The sequence below is a fragment of the Equus quagga genome, chromosome 18 (assembly GCF_021613505.1).
Source record: "Equus quagga isolate Etosha38 chromosome 18, UCLA_HA_Equagga_1.0, whole genome shotgun sequence".
In the NCBI taxonomy this organism is placed as follows: Eukaryota; Metazoa; Chordata; class Mammalia; order Perissodactyla; family Equidae; genus Equus; species Equus quagga.
The window spans coordinates 28,541,775-28,557,348 of NC_060284.1; the positions used below are offsets into that span (position 1 = coordinate 28,541,775).

The window sequence follows — 15,574 nt, forward strand, 5'->3', positions numbered from 1 at the left end:
ACCCAGAAGAAGCGCTGATGAAGCTAATCCAGAATGTCATCCTTACCAAATGTACCTGAGGTCAAGACAGAGCAATTGTGGAAGCTGCTTTGAACGTGAGCCGAAGTCCCTGGGTCATCCTCTGAGGTATGACCACGATGTACCCTTGCATTCTCTTGCAGAGGCCACCTGCCTCACAGCAAGTGGCCTCATTCCCTGCTGGTACTTTGCTCTGATCCCTGAAGTTAAAATCTTGGCTAATGGGCATGTATATTCATGCGAGTGTGTGCATGAGTGTGTTGGGAGGAAAAGATGAATGACTAAACCCTTAGCCAAGGTCATTGATTTTGACATATTTGGTCTGGTCTGATTAGTTTGCAAGTTAAAACATAGTAGGTTCTAATGAGGCTGAGGCCATGGAGTCTACCTATAAAAGCTATTTGTTTCCGCACAGAGAGAAACTGTGTAGTGATGGATATTAGGGAAGAATGGAAGTAGATAAGAACTGACCAGTGTAGGGAGCTCTACATAAAGATAGCACCACTGCTGGGAAAAGAATTCAAAGGGCATCTTCAGCGAATAAAAAGACAGTGTCTTATGGCCTCAGAGGCAGATTCTGGGCAAATGTTGCAGCCAGAGTCCAGAATCTCAATGAGAACCATTATAATGCCCTATGATGGCCAAGGGCGGTAAAGCAAGCAAAGGGGTTTCCTTGTCCCTTTCAGTTTCCAACTGCTGTAGCGAAACCCAGAGGTAGGGCCACCACCATTTGAAGTCCACACAAGTCCTAAGACTCCTTGTCTGTTGTTTGCAGAGAGTCACCAGGAAGCAGAGTTCTCCCTGGCGGAAGAGGTTTGCGCCCTGTCCAGGGCAGGCAGCTGGGTTCAGGACCTCTCCAGAATGTGGGCATTTGTTTACACAGCTAAATCAAACACCACCTTGGAGGAGAAGCCGCAGTAGCAGCAGGCTTCCTCCTCCAACTGTGACCTCTCCAGCTCTGATTCAAACACTTTAAGCAATAGATAAATTAAATTATCTATTAAGTGGGAAATGTTGTCCAGTCAAGGCAAAGAAAGGAAGAAAATCTCTCTTTGCGTTTGATCCTGATAATTAAAGGGGACCGGCACCCAGTGCTGACATTTTTGACTAATACGCTCAGGACGTGTCTGCGGTGAGTCTCCAGGGAGAGGGGGCGCTGTGCCCCTAGAAAAGTTGGCTCTATAATCCGGCCTCTTATATCTTTAGCTTCCAAACTCAGCCTGAGAACAAAGCAGCTGATGAATGCCAATGGAGGCCTGAAGTGGTCCTGCTGGTGTTAATGTGGACACCTGGGGTTCCTTTTGAAAAACGCCAAGGGCTGTGGGCAAACATCCCAGAATGAACTTCCTGGCAGATCTAGACTGTAACACTCAAGATTCATTTCACACCACATGGAAAAAGCCACTGGATAAAACAGCTTGGGGCTGTTTGAGTTGGTTGGGATGGTGGGGTCGAGGCCAGAGGTGCTGTAATAAATTTTAGCTAACACATTGGGCACTGTGAACAGACATCTGAATCGTTCACCCACAGAGTGAGGAAATGTGCCACGACTGGAAAACAAAGGGACAGGAAACGCACAGCTGTTAAAAAATGTCCACTTCTGAAATAAATAAACACAATAATGAAACAAATAAAAAGGTCAAGTTGGAACACAAAGCCTCACACAGGGGCAAAGCTACCAGGTAATGCTTCCTATTTGGTTGGGTCCAAGGGAAGACAGAAGAGCCTGGCTGACGACTTCAGGGTATGTTTGCTCTCAAAGATTTCTTGTTTAATCATTCCAACAACTTTGGGAGGTGGATGTCACTATATTCAAAATTTTTAATAATCAACAGAACTGGGCACGACCCATCAGAGCATACTTGGTCGCAAACACCCAGTTCAGCCACACCAGTGAACATGGCCCAAACTGTAGCTCAGTTTATCAGCCTTATTTTTCATGCAATGGAACAGCAATGTTGCCGCAAATCACAGAGCCCATAAATAAGTGTAGAGATGGTGTCCCATTGCCTACAGGATGAAGCTGTTATAAGCCAGGCCAGCTGAGCTTTCTAGTCTCATCTCTGGACACGACTGCCCCACCCCATGCCCACTCACTCTCTGACGCTACAGCCCCACCCCTCCCCAGATGACCTGCCTCTCTGAGATTGGCTTCCAGGTTTCCACCTCTGCACTTTGTGCTCTTCCTTCTGCCTGAAACTGTCCTTCCGCCTTGCTTAGGTGGCAAATTCGATCATTAAGGCCCAGTATAAATGTATTTTCAGTTCTAATTTGACATGTGTGGGTGTCTACTTTACGCCACTGCAGCTCCACCAAAGTAAATTGGGAAAACAAAAGATGAATAAGGCAGAGTTCTGGCCCTTAGGGGATTCAGGTCTATGGGGGTGGTGAGGTATATGAACAAAGAATTATCAAGGGCTACGATGGAGGGCGTACAGTGCGTAAAAGAACGCCTAAAACACGAGAGAGCTGAGTCCTGAAGCTGGGGGGAGGGGTCTCAGGAGGAGGGGAGGGGTCAGCCTGTAGAAGTTGGGAGGCCTGGGGCAGCATCCCGTCCCCTATCATGTGGAAGAATCGTGAAGGGGCTAGACTGGGATGGACTTCACCGTTACAGCAATGAGGGGTCACTGCTTTAGGCGGGTATGTCATGGTGGGATTGGCGTTTTAGAAAGAGCTTGCTGGAGGCAATGTGGGAGCTGAACAGAAGCAGCGAGACTGGAGGCCCAGAAACCAGCTCAGAGAGATGATACAGGCCTCTGTAAACAGAGGAGAGAGGAAGAAGGAGGGATTTCGGAGATAATTTGGAGGAAGAATTGGCAATCCTTGGAGGATTTGTGACATTTTGAGTATCGATTGGTGCAACTTGTTTCCACTCCATCAGACTGAATGGACAACAGTCCTAGCAGTCTTGGAGATACCACTGCTTTGGCGTGATTTAATGACATGCTTATCTCTGCCAATCGAATGTGAGCTTCTAGGGGTTGGGGATTAACTGTATTTATTCAGATGTAGATAGTTCAATACATGCAAATATGTGAATGACAATGAGCTCAAATCTTTTTAGTTTCCCACTCTAAGTCTAATTATTTTCAAGCAGAAAAGACCCAATCAGAACAATGTCTGTTATCCTTAATATTACAAAGCAATTGCTGCCTTCATCCAACTTATCATATAATTTATCCAAACAATACTTACCGAGCCCCTGCTAAAGTGCCCCTCATATTATAGGAGAAAGAACTCCCTCTCAGAGCCAAACAGGTCTGGATTAGAATTCTGGATCCCCTGCTTGTTGCTGTGGGATGTTAGGCAAGTGAGTTTTTAATTCTATAAAAGGATAACAATTACGCCTCCTGGGCAAATAGTCAGGAGCGTTGCCTGAGACGACGTGTAAGTGTCCGGCATAGGGGCTGGCTCATAGCAGGCTCAAGTACAAGTCCCTTCCCTCCACGCATGACCCCCGCTCACCTCCACCTGCGATCTCCTTCCTCAGCCCTTTTCTATGTTTCTGAGAGACTGATGAGGCATAAAACAAGGTCATTGCCCATGAGTTGCTTGTGATCCAGTTCATGGGTCTTGACATAATATTGCTCTCATGGTATAGACTTCTGTGCTTGGGGAAGAGTTCACCTTAGCTTCCCAGTGCGCTTCTGGAGTCAATGAATCAACAGCAGAAAGCAACAGGACAGAGATTCCGCAAATATCTATACATCTGATTCTAAAGACATTACATGATCAGTCACTTCATCTTCCCAATCCTATTTTTTTTCAGGTCACCATGAAAAATATGCTCCCTGAGCACATTCTGATTGGGTGGTAGTGACATGTGGCCAGGAGCATGCAAGGTACAGAGGAAAAGTAGTCCCCCAAATCCCACTACTGATAATTCATCAACAAGATAATCACCATGTAGATAGTAAAGAGTTATGCACATATATTGACTGTGGTGACAGCAGAGCAAAAAGGAGTTAATGAATACATGTTTTTTCAAGACTTAGGGAAGGGTAGCTATGACTGGTTAGAGGACAATTTTATGCCTTGATTGGAGGCATTTTCACATTAAATTTTGGCTGAATTCAGCTTCCTCATGTGAAATGCAAGACCTGAAATTCAAATATACTATGACATTAAAATACAGCGTGAACTCTAGATAGTATTCTGTCTGTACCAGGGCTAAGCTTTCACTAAACAAAGAAATCAAAGGGGAGGAGCATGTATTTTTTTTAACCAAAGCGTAATCAGAGGAATAATTTATTAACTTTTCTAATTGCGGTTTTCTCCAGAAGAAAAATATATGTGAATAAGACATATAAATTATGACTATGAAAGTGCACATGTACCAGCTTCAGATATTTACCTACATGAAGGCTCATTTGCCCTCAGTCTCTTTAGATTTGGAGAAGAGGCTGATGAGAAGGCCTGCAGACATGAATCTCCACACGTTAGAGACATGAGGCTCCCGAAATGTCACTGTCACCCATCTCCCTAGTCCACTGCCCTCCTTCTGACCAGGGGGTCTGCCTTCCTTTCTTTTTTTTTTGAGGAAGATTAGCTTTGAGCTAACGTCCACCACCAACCCTTCTCTTTTTTTGCTGAGGAAGACTGGCCCTGAGCTCACATCCGTGCCCATCTTCCTCTACTTTATATGTGGGACACCTACCACAGCATGGCTTGACAAGCGGTGTATAGGTCTGCACCCAGGATCTGAACCGGTGAACCCCGGGCTGCTGAAGTGGAACGTGTGAACTTAACCATTGCACTGCCGGGCCTGCCCCGGGGTCTGCCTTTCATTCATTTCTTTACTTTTCCCTGCTAAGGGCAGGGGATCAGGGGAAAGACAGAATGTGACTATGGGATGAATGAGATTGTAGAAGATCCTTTTTTTTTTTTAGGAGGTACTCTAAGGACAAGAGAATTTCCAGAGCCACTGGACCATCGTCCACAGAAGTATCAGAATGGCGCCCAGAACCATCCTCCCGAACCTTCAGGAATGGTCTGACATTTCTGATTCTAAGCCAATTCACTAAGGTTAATATGAAGAGTAGCTTCATAGTCCCTGGTTAATGTTTACACAAAGTTTTTGAGTCTGAGAAAATGGTACATTCCTTACTTGGTCTGTGGTTCAGGGGTAGACATCCAGGTGGTTTATAGTTAGAGCTGCCATGCATCAAACGTCTCTACTCTGCACTCAGCCCTCTCCCATTTCATCCTCACACCCACCTGGAAAGGAGAGCACCCCCAACAGATGAGGAACCCAAAGCTGAGCATCTACACACACCCCTAACTCATCAATGGCATGAACACGCTGACTGCTCTGCACACTTCTCTCATATGTCCTCAACAACAACTCTATGTGGTCTGCCGTGTTATTATCTGGATTTTAAAGATAAGAAAATGGAGCCTTAGCAGGTAAAGTGACCTTCTCAGAGTGACACAGCTCATAAGCAGCAGAAATCTAGGCTCATTTGTCCTCACGGGAGGGGTGTGAAGGTTCCACAAGCAGTAGCCTAACACGGCATCCAAGTGACCTGGCGAGGCAGCTCCAGGCAGTGGGACACTCTCCAGGCTACTCAGTGGAATGTCTAGTGACTAAGGCCTCACCCCAAGGAGAGGAGAAGGGGATTTAGCCCTTTGATTAGTTGAAGAAAAAACTTATTGTATTACTCTCTGTTCCTATAAAGACAAAAGGCTTAAAGGTCTTTGCTCTTAGTTCTTGGAGCTTCTGTTATTGTTCAATGTCACATTTGGGTGCCACATTGACCTAGATTGGCATGCGTTTCATTTTAAAGAGTGTTTTTGCTTAATTTTCCTGAAATGATTCCCCCCCCCGTTTTGGAATAGTCAGGGAAGTAGGCATAGAGGCTGGCCCAGGAGGAAGTTCTCAGATCTCTCTGATATCGTCGTGCTGCTGAAAAGGAGAGCTCCAGTTAAGGCTTAAACAGCCCGTGAAGGAACCTCCTTGCTGCTCTGTCCTGGGGAGACACTTAGAGCCATTGGGGAGGGGTTTTCACACCCTATCTGCTACTGAGTAGTCCTAAGGATGGGAGCTGCGGGGTCTCCAAGATTCCTCCAGACTTTCCAAAACACAGGAACAAAAGAAGAAAATTCCAGGACCAATTGCAATGATTGGTTTCTTCCTCACTGCCCATTTCCCCTCCCACCTTCTGCCTTCAGGTCATCACCCTCTTGCTTTCCATCCTCCTCCCCTCCAAGGGCAGGAAGATCAGAAACCTCATCATAATCACCTGCTGGGCCCCTGCCACCATCAAAACCCCTCTTAGGAACGCCTGGGGGAGGCCACTGACCTGTGGCCACCGTGGCCTTTGCTTAGGAGCATCTGGCTGGGCTAACAGGATTGTCAGGTCCTCAAGAAGTCATGGTGGCTGAGGCAGGAGGTAATTAGCTGCTTCATAACCCCTAGAGGAGTGTCAGGAGCAGCTCAAGGGCCTGATTTCGCTAGCGCCACTCTCTTCCTCCTAAACAATAGTTTTTATTTGTTTGTATTTTGTTAAAAAGTTAATATTTAAGTGCTTACTATATGCCAGGCACTATTCCAAGTGCTCTGCATGAATTAACTCAGTTCATTTTCATAACAAGCTTATTAGGTAAGTACGATTAATATTTCCATTTTACAGATGCAGAAACTGAGGCCTACCTAGCAGGGATTTGAACCCAGGCAGACTGGCTCCAGAGACTGGATTCTTAACCATTTAAGCAGTGAAAATATACTAAGTATTTGTTGCATGCCTGGTGCAACAGTAAGCACAATCTATATGGAAAAAATAATCTTTCAAGAAAATAAGATCTTTATGTCACCATGCAAATGTCAAGTCAGACAAAAGACAAGAAATATTCGTTATTACTGATAGTGCCTTGCAAAAACATTGTGAGAATTGCTGAACTCCACTCTGCCAGAATAAAGGAATAGAGCCCCTCTCCATCCCTCCGAGAGTCCTGCCTGTAATTGTAACCACAGTGGTGGATGGTGGTGGGCATGGCCAGGGATGGGGACTTAGGTGGTAGAGGCACTGTGAGAGGAAGGCCATGTCAACTGAGTAACTGTACAAGGGGACTCCAAGGCCCCACCAATCCAATAGGTCTGTAAATATACAGATTACCAGACCTCTTCCCTGGGAATTCTCAGTCTGTCAGTCTGGACTGGTGTCCAGGAATCTGTTTTGTAAAAAGCACCCAAGGTCATTCTTGCCTTCAGACAAGTTGGGAATCGCTTTGCAAAGACCTGAACTTTGGTGGTGCTGCTGCCACACCTGGCCCCTTCTGAAGCCACCTAGGGAGTCTGTGCGGCCACTGCCATGGCTCTGGAGGGGGAGCGTCACACAGTCTGGGGAAATTCTGGTGGCACCAAGGGCAGCTGTTAGGTGTCACAGACAGGATGCAGATCTTGAGTGCCTGTATTCAGAGCCTGCCCTTCTGACTCCTCTACTGCCTCTGTCTGTGTGACGGGATCTTATTCAACCTCGTTAAGCCTCAGCGTCTGTATCTGTAAAATGGGAACGATAACAGTGCACACGTCATGGAGCTATTGTGAGGATTAAATGAGCTACGATATGTAAAGGCACTTAGCACAGTGCTTGGCACAAAGTAACTCTCAATAAATGATGGCTGTTGTATGGAAGGTGAAGAAGCAGGGTAATTAAGGGTGACCCTAAAATCTCTAGCTTAAGAATTTGAAAAATGCTGAGGACAGTGAGCAGGATAGGAAGTGTTGGAGGAGGGTGAGTTTTACGGGGAGGGAGAACATGAATTTGTTTTTGGACATGTTGAGTCTGATATGTCTATACAACCTGGGGGTGGGAGTGTCCAGCAAGAGCGGGACCTCAGAACTCGAGGTTCGGTGGACACTGGACAGCCACTGAAGCAATGGCAGACAGGAGAGAGTTGAGGATGGACACGGACACTTTATGGGCGACAAGGGAGGAGGAGCAGCCAAGGAGGAGTCAGGGAGCTGTTCCAGGCAGAAGATCTGGAGAGGGAACTGTTTTAAGGGTGGATAAGCTGTTAGAGAAAGGGGTTCATCTCGTTTGGGAGCTGTGGGAATTCTTGTTTCTTCAGTAGGGAAAACGAGAGCTGAAACCCAAGACCACTTGACTTGTTGAAGGATCTCTGGCTCCACCCATAGGGCTGTCTTTAAGGGGCCCAGTGTGGCCCTCAGGTGACTTGCTGCCCTTTACCTCCAGGTATTGATTAGCCAGGCGTAGGGTGCGATCAGCGATGTCAAATACATCCCTCCAGTCGATGTTGGCCATGTTGTCAGCCCGGCTCTCTCGAGGACCGTTGTAGAGGAAGTGGAGCACAGCTTCAGCAGCAATACCTTCCTCTCCAAGCTGCTTATTCAAAAAGTCTCTTACTGTCGGGTTCCCCAGGGTGTCCTTAGCAAGAAGCAATACAGTTACAGCTTTAGAAATTCCACAGGATCTTTGGTCTGGTTTTTATGGCATTTCCAATTTTTAATGAATAGGGATAAACTCTAAGCCTCCCTAAAAAGCTAGTGGGTTTTCTTTCATCATAAGGTGTATCTATCTATATCCCATTTTCCCCAAATACATGAGTCTTTATAAGAGAGGGAAGGTATGTATATGGGGTGGGGGAAGCAGGACAGGCAAAATGGTATACAGGGAGTTTTCTTTTTCTTAAGGAGTTTCGTTCTCTTTTAATTATCCCTGCTATATAGGACTCTTTTCTCCTGGTTTTGCGAAGTTTAAAATGATGCCACACAGATACATGCAATCATCTTTGCAGTTATGGAGCTGGATCCTGGTGGAGAAGGCCCTGTGGATCTGAGTTCCTCAAGTGAATTTGGAAAAGCAAGAAACCTCAGGGAGCCAATGGTCTTGTGGCAGTTTTTACATTTCCCCTAGAATTCAAGAAACAGATTTCCCACCCAAAGTCAATGACTCCACTTGGCGACAGCTTCTAGAACTGGTGCTTGTTATATTTTGATCTTACTACAGTAGTGATTAACCCTTTACTGGGAAAAGGAAACAAATGGAACTTTCTTGGCCCTTCTCCCCCACTCCCCTTCCCAACCTCTAATGCCATCCGTACTCTGATCATGGTCATCTGTGTGCTCTTGTCAAAGAAGTACCAGATCTGGGGCCCGACTTCTTCCCAGGCTTTGACCAACTTCCTAAGGCGCTCCAGCTCTTCAAAAGTCGAGTTGGCCTAAAACCAGACAGAGATAGAGACAGAGAAAAGAATGGAGAGAAAAAAAGTGAGAGAGAACATTTGGTGTATCTTTCCTGCCCCATCACAAACCCTCAAGCTTTAGGAAAGGCTTTTCAGGGAAGTGTCTTTATTGTTTTGGTCTATTGATATTTCCCAGAATGATCTACTGTTTTCCAGCCTCCCAGACTGACAGAATGTAATTTCTTAGTATCTCAGAAGTACATGTAATATTGGTGATGTTAGTGTCTCAGAACCTCATTAAAGCTAGATCTAGACTTCCTGTGAGCAAATGCTCTTCCTCCCTTCCTCTCTCTCTGTCTGTTCCAGGTAGCTGGGATTCAGAGAACGGTGAGCCCTTCCATTAGGGATATAACTCAGGTGCTGGGAAGGAAAACCTCATCGTAGGATGCCGGGCAGAGAGGGGAGGGCCCAGGCAGGGGTGCATTCCAATGATGGCTGTGGATGGGGAAGGAACCCAAGAGTCTACTTAGCAAAAAACAAACATGAGGCTTACTACTGAGAGGGCACAGTAAAATACACACACACACACTCTTCTGGGCAGTCCAAGGTAGAAGGGACAAGACAGCTGGGATCTTACGTTCTTCAGTACCCTGCGTGCTGCAGGGGAATCCGGGGTAAAGAGGATTTTTCCCATCAGCAAAGGCTTTGCCGCCCTCCACACTATTTTGGTTAGAGGGTTTGACTCCAGGCTCTGGATCAATGCGTTACAAAAGGTCGCTGCCGGAGAGAAGGACAGATTTCATAGAAACTCCCGGTTGCTCAGAGCTAAACATAGTCATTAGCGTGTTCACATCACATGTGTCATTCAACTCCATGCTGGAGGATTTGACAAATAACCTAAATTAATACGCTGTACCACACCAATAATGAGCTCATCATTAGTAAGTAACAAAACGCCACAGTGCATCTCAATAGGGGCCTCATCAGAGAAACAAAGGATGGGGCTTGCCCTGTGGTTTATTCTGCTTGAGAAGAAGGAGGCTGAGAAGCCTGCTTGCGATTATTCCAAGAAGCAGAGGCCACTCACAGATGAAAGAGACCGAGAGGCCTCCCCTTGGAATCTCAGCTTTAGTCTCAATAATTTCCCTTCAATTAGCTGCTTAACTTCTTTGTTGTGTGTGGCTATCTCAGTGCCCAGATGCTTTTGGTGTGTGCCTTGCTGCCTCTTTTCAATTTTAAACTAGAGGGTCACCCAGTTGCATTTCTTCCCCACCCCACCCTTCTTTACCCCACAGGAGCCAAAAAAAAAAAAAGCAGTGAAAGGTGGGAAAGATGACTTGCCAGGGACTTGCCATTTGGAACCTAACTTGGTACTATACACACAGACTCTCAGAGCATTGTGTTTGTAGAAACATCCCAGAGCCATGTTTACTTGCCAGGGCCCTTCTGACCTGAGCTTTGCTTGCAACTCTGGGTTGCCTCCTCATTTATCTTTCTTCTCTTCCTCCATAACTTAACCCCAGGTCAATCAGATCAGTGGGAAATGTCCCCTCTGTTCCCTTTCCAAGTGGGTCTCAGTTCTTTCCATGGCTTACATCCAGAATTCTTTATGAGCACCGGCCCCTTCCTACTGAGTGAAATGGGCTTTCTGGGAGGGGAAGTCTCTTTGCCGAGGGACCCTCAACAAGGTGGAGGGAGAGTCAACCCCAGGACTGATTTCCCAGGGACGTGTCAAACCATCAGCTTAACCAACATTGGAAGCCGATTTGTATGCACAACTCAGAAAACTTACTTGTTCTTTTGTCATAAGAATAGATAGGATCTTTCCTTGTAGAGTCAATCCCCAGGAAGGCCTTATAGTTATTGTCTTCATACCAGTTGAAGGAGAACACCCGAGAGCCTCCTCCCTCCGGGTAGCCACAAAAGAGGTCAGACAGGATGCCCATCAGCTGTGTGAAAGTCTCTGGGCCGTCTGTCTGCAGAAGGGGCCTGGTCACCCACAGCAGGTCTTGAACACTTGGCCGATGGATGAACTAGGGCAAGGCAAAGGCTTCGGGTTATTTTAAGGCAGTCAGAATCATAGTCTACCATGAGGCCAAAGCTTCAAAGTTTGGGGAGACCTCCACATATGTGTTTGACTTCCCCATTTGAAAGAAAACATTCCTATTGTCAGCAATGCTTATTTCAGCCATGAAATAAAAACCTACTGCCATGTACTCAGGGCCAAGGAGGAAACTAGGATGAGCCTTAAAGGACATCACAAGTGAATCCCAAAGCATTTTAATATCGCTTCTCTTTCTAGTACCCTTTATTTGAATTCCCTTGGGAATGTGTCCTTGGGGGAATGTAGAGCTATTTCACTGTCAGCCAGTTCTTGGGTTCTGTGATCCCACCAAGATGGGGATACTGGAAAAAACCGGGAAACAAAATGATGCAGGAATGGATCTGTCCTAGAAAGGCAAGGTCAGATAAATTTCTTTAGTCAAATAGTGTAGAATTTAGTTTCTTATATTTGGAAAATTGTCTTCTTCTTAGCTTAATTTTACCAAATGTGAACTCTTCATTTCTTTGAAATGTGTGGTTTGTGGTTTCTTTTAGTGTGTGTGTGTGTGTGTTTATTTGTGTGTATGTGTTTTAAGATCCAAGCACATATAGAACAGATGAAGTCTCCATTCTTGGAAAAACACTTTTTAAATTCTGTGCTAAACTGAGAAGAGGCTGGTGGTCTTCTCCTCTCCAAATGGGTACCCATGGCACTCTCTGGCCTCACCCTTTGAAGGTAGATCTGTAATGCTGGCAACTAAGTTGAGGGCTACCAGAGTTGCCAGGGTCTTGGCTCCCATAATGCCATCTGGCTTTGCTTTAGGGGAAAATAGGAAATAAAAACAATACTGTTTTTATTCCCAGAACACACTTTATTACTCATTTTTAAAGGCATTTGGGAATTTGAAAAACGATTAAGATTCAATCAGGTGAGACTGAAAACAGCTCCCCTGCTGCAATAAGTGATGTTTACCTGTCATCCCTTCTCTGTCCGCAGGCCAACACTTGCCCTCTGAACCTGTTGAGCGCCCTGTAGAATCCACACAGTGAGTCATGCCTATAACCACAGTCTAGGCTTCAATAATAAAGCTGGAATCTCAAATTGCTTCAACAACAGTAAGTATTGTGATGGTAATCTAAGGGGTTATTACTATTATCATGTTGCTCATTTAATCAAAGCACTCGGAGATGAAGGATCTGTTTCAGGGTCGAATGGTCTAGTATCTGTTAATATAAACTGGGCCATCTGCTTCAGCTTACATCACAAATGCTTAGACTTGCTATCTAGACAGGCAAGAAACTTCTGGAACTCCTACACAGAATGAAGAGTGTTGAGATGCTTTGGGGATTTTTTTACATTCTCTATCAACTTCAACCCTATTATACTGATATGAATTTTTTAAATGCTTATGAAGGAAAGAATGTTAAACAGAGACTCCCACTGCAGCAAGTGGCAGTCAGGACAATGGGCCCTTCTCTGATTTCTCTGCTCACACTCTGCTGAGGCTGAGCTCAGTTTTCTGAAGACAGATTCCAACCATGCAATGTTCTAGGCTGGCAAAGCCCAAGTCAGCTGAGAATACTGGAGGGGGAAGAAGTTTGGAGAAAATTATATTTCACCTTTTGCCTCCCTCTCATAATGCTCATCACACTTGAAGGTAATTGCTTATTTCACATCTCTCTTCCCCATTAGACTGTATGTTTCACAAGGGCAGTGACCACATCTGTGTCTTCGTCATTATTCTCCCAGCACCTCTCATCTACTGAGTAGAGAATCAGTTTCTATACAGCCAAAGGCTTGTGCAATCAGATGTTAATTAAAACGCGTGCATCTTTTACAAAACAACACGAAAAAGTCAATTACTTTCTTTGTGATGAAATGAGTTGATATATGTAAGACTCAGCACCTGTAAGCACTGTGTAAGCATATACTATTACTATTAGCGGTATAGGTGTGTGTGGATTTTTAAGAGCATAATATTGGACCACATCAGTACTGAAAAGACTCAGATTTGATTGTCAGTCTGTTGAAAATTTGCCACACCAGACAGGGTGGTATTTCTTTCGAGGCGTGAAATCAGAAGGATGGTTCCTTTCTGTCTGCCTCTGACCCAGGAGCACAGATAATTTAGAATATAAACAGGTGCTTTGAAATTGCTAGATGGAAAGATCAAATATATTTCTCCTTGAACAGGTTTGAGGCAAAATTAAATTATTAAAATGGTGGAAAGATATAACAAAATTATAATTACTATCATCGGGCCACTTACTTCTTGAATTCTTGGTGACACATCAGATAATATTTTTCCCCAGGATCTCAGATTGATACCTTGAGAACTGCTGTCTAGGAGTGTGGGAAGCTGTAATTGATAGAAAACATATTAAAATAGATATATATGTATATATATAGTTCCCCACACACACATAGGCGCTATCCGATCCCCTCTATGCTTGAAAACCATTTCCTCCCTTCCTTCTGATCACAGGCCCTCTTCTGCAAGATTGCTTTCAGAAACAAACTCCTTTTATCCAGTTGAGACCATCAAAGGCTCTTATTCCAAGTCACCCTGCTGAGCTAGTCAATCACAAAGAGTTTCATGGTGACATTAAATACACCAAAGTGACTCTGGCTGCTGGTTTAGTGACACCAAACAAGGCTCCTGCAAGAAGGCGAACAGCGCAGCTGCTGGGGTGGAAAGGAAGGCTGTGTGCGGAGCTGACGTCTGTTCACCTTGGGCTTTGTAGATACTCTTGGGCTTTCTCGTCGTTGTTCACGTCTTCGCTCCCTTTGTGTCCTTTTCAGGCAGGTTGCGTCTCTCCCTCTGTTCAACACTACTTTCCTATATGGAAGATTTGGCCAGTTACATCACCTTTCTTTTAAAGCTGCTGCTGGCAGCTTTAAAGAGAGAAGTTCCCTTGCAGATTCTCCAGGGGATAGCAGTGTTCCGGTGACCCCAGGCCCCTGGGACCACAGAGAACTGTTCGTGCCTTTTCCACCTCGGTGGGGAATGTGGAAGCCCACTTGGTGGCTCCAAGTCCCAGAGCCTGACGGGAACACCTTGTTTTCCAGAAACCAGGTTCAAGTCCTGAATGAATGACTGCATTCTCACTCATCCTGTGTCTTTTAGGACTGAGTGCTAAGTTTTAAGAGGGTAGTTTTCAAACTCAAGTGTGCATCTCGAGTAGTCCTGGAGGCGATCGGCCTTTTAATAAGCTTGACATGTAATTCTGATTCAAGCATCTGTGGAACACAGGCCACAAGCCTTGCTTTTTATTTTCCAGTGGGCTTCTCCTAAATGACAAACACCCTGAGCCAGCTGTGGCAAAGCAGAGATGCAGACGGAGTCAGGCTTTGACCAGCCCAGCCTCCCCTCTTTCCGCACTGTGCGTGCAGGGGCCTTTGTGTCCTCTCTGACCTTGAAGCCAAAGAACAAATGTAGGTACCCTCATGGTGCATTAGCTTTTCAGGCTTGTTTTCCAACTGTAAAATGAAAGGCTTAGCTATGCATGAGAGCTACAAAGTAGGTAGCAGAATTTTCCAGAGGAAGGTGCAGCAAAGCCACCATAGAAACTATACCCCTGAGAAGTGTCTTCTGTCCTCAACACTAACACTGGGCCTAGACATTGGTCTTGCCATGACTTCTTTTCAAACTCCTTGAAAATGGCTTCATTGTCTGCTGAGCAAGGCACTTTAATTCCTGTTTCCCCACAGGAGAGCGGGCTGAGGAGAGTACGTAGGAAGAGAGGAAGCAGGTAAAGAGGTGTGTCAATGGCAAGTCATCACCCGTCCTGTCCCTTCTCCCTTGTAACTATCTCCAACAAGATCTGTCAGAAATGGAAGGGGATCCAAGAGGTACATCAAAAAATGCCATGTGTGGACCTTATTTTGATTTTGATCTGAAGAAACCAGTTGTAACAATCAGAGGGAAAGTGAACATGACTGGGTCTGAGATAAGATTAAGGAATGATAGTTAATTTTGTTGGGTGTGATCATAGCATTGTGGTTTTGTTAAAACAGAGTTTTCATCTGTTAGAGATACATAGGGAAGTATGGAAGGGTGAAATGACATGTTGTCTGTGATTTGCTTTAAAAGACATTGGGGGAAAATATTGGGGAACAGATAAAAGAAGAATGGCCAAATGTTGAAAACAGTTGAAGCTGGGTGGTGGATACCTAGTTGGGTGAAGCTGGGTACAATGGGGGTTCAGTAAACTATTCTCTCTACTTTTATACTTAGGTTTATAATAAAAACTAAAAAGAGGGTTTTTTTGTCTGCATGCAAAAATAAATACATTGCTGAATGAGTGAATACTAAGTACAGATTCTCTCCTCTCTGTTTTTTCTTCCTCACTAGGACTGCCTTTGCTC

General features: G+C 45.1%; 1 protein-coding gene across 1 annotated transcript in view; it reads right to left on the minus strand.

Annotated features, from left to right (window-relative positions):
- The window catches only part of ABCA4 (ATP binding cassette subfamily A member 4), a 130,276-nt gene that overhangs the window by 79,935 nt on the left and 34,767 nt on the right, over nucleotides 1–15,574 (minus strand). Inside the window, exons 8-12 of the mRNA XM_046645317.1 lie at nucleotides 13,476–13,565; nucleotides 10,955–11,195; nucleotides 9,800–9,939; nucleotides 9,082–9,198; nucleotides 8,208–8,405 (exon numbers count right to left, since the gene is read on the minus strand). Coding sequence (XP_046501273.1) covers nucleotides 8,208–8,405; nucleotides 9,082–9,198; nucleotides 9,800–9,939; nucleotides 10,955–11,195; nucleotides 13,476–13,565 — 786 coding nt within the window. The remainder of the gene's footprint in view (nucleotides 1–8,207; nucleotides 8,406–9,081; nucleotides 9,199–9,799; nucleotides 9,940–10,954; nucleotides 11,196–13,475; nucleotides 13,566–15,574) is intronic.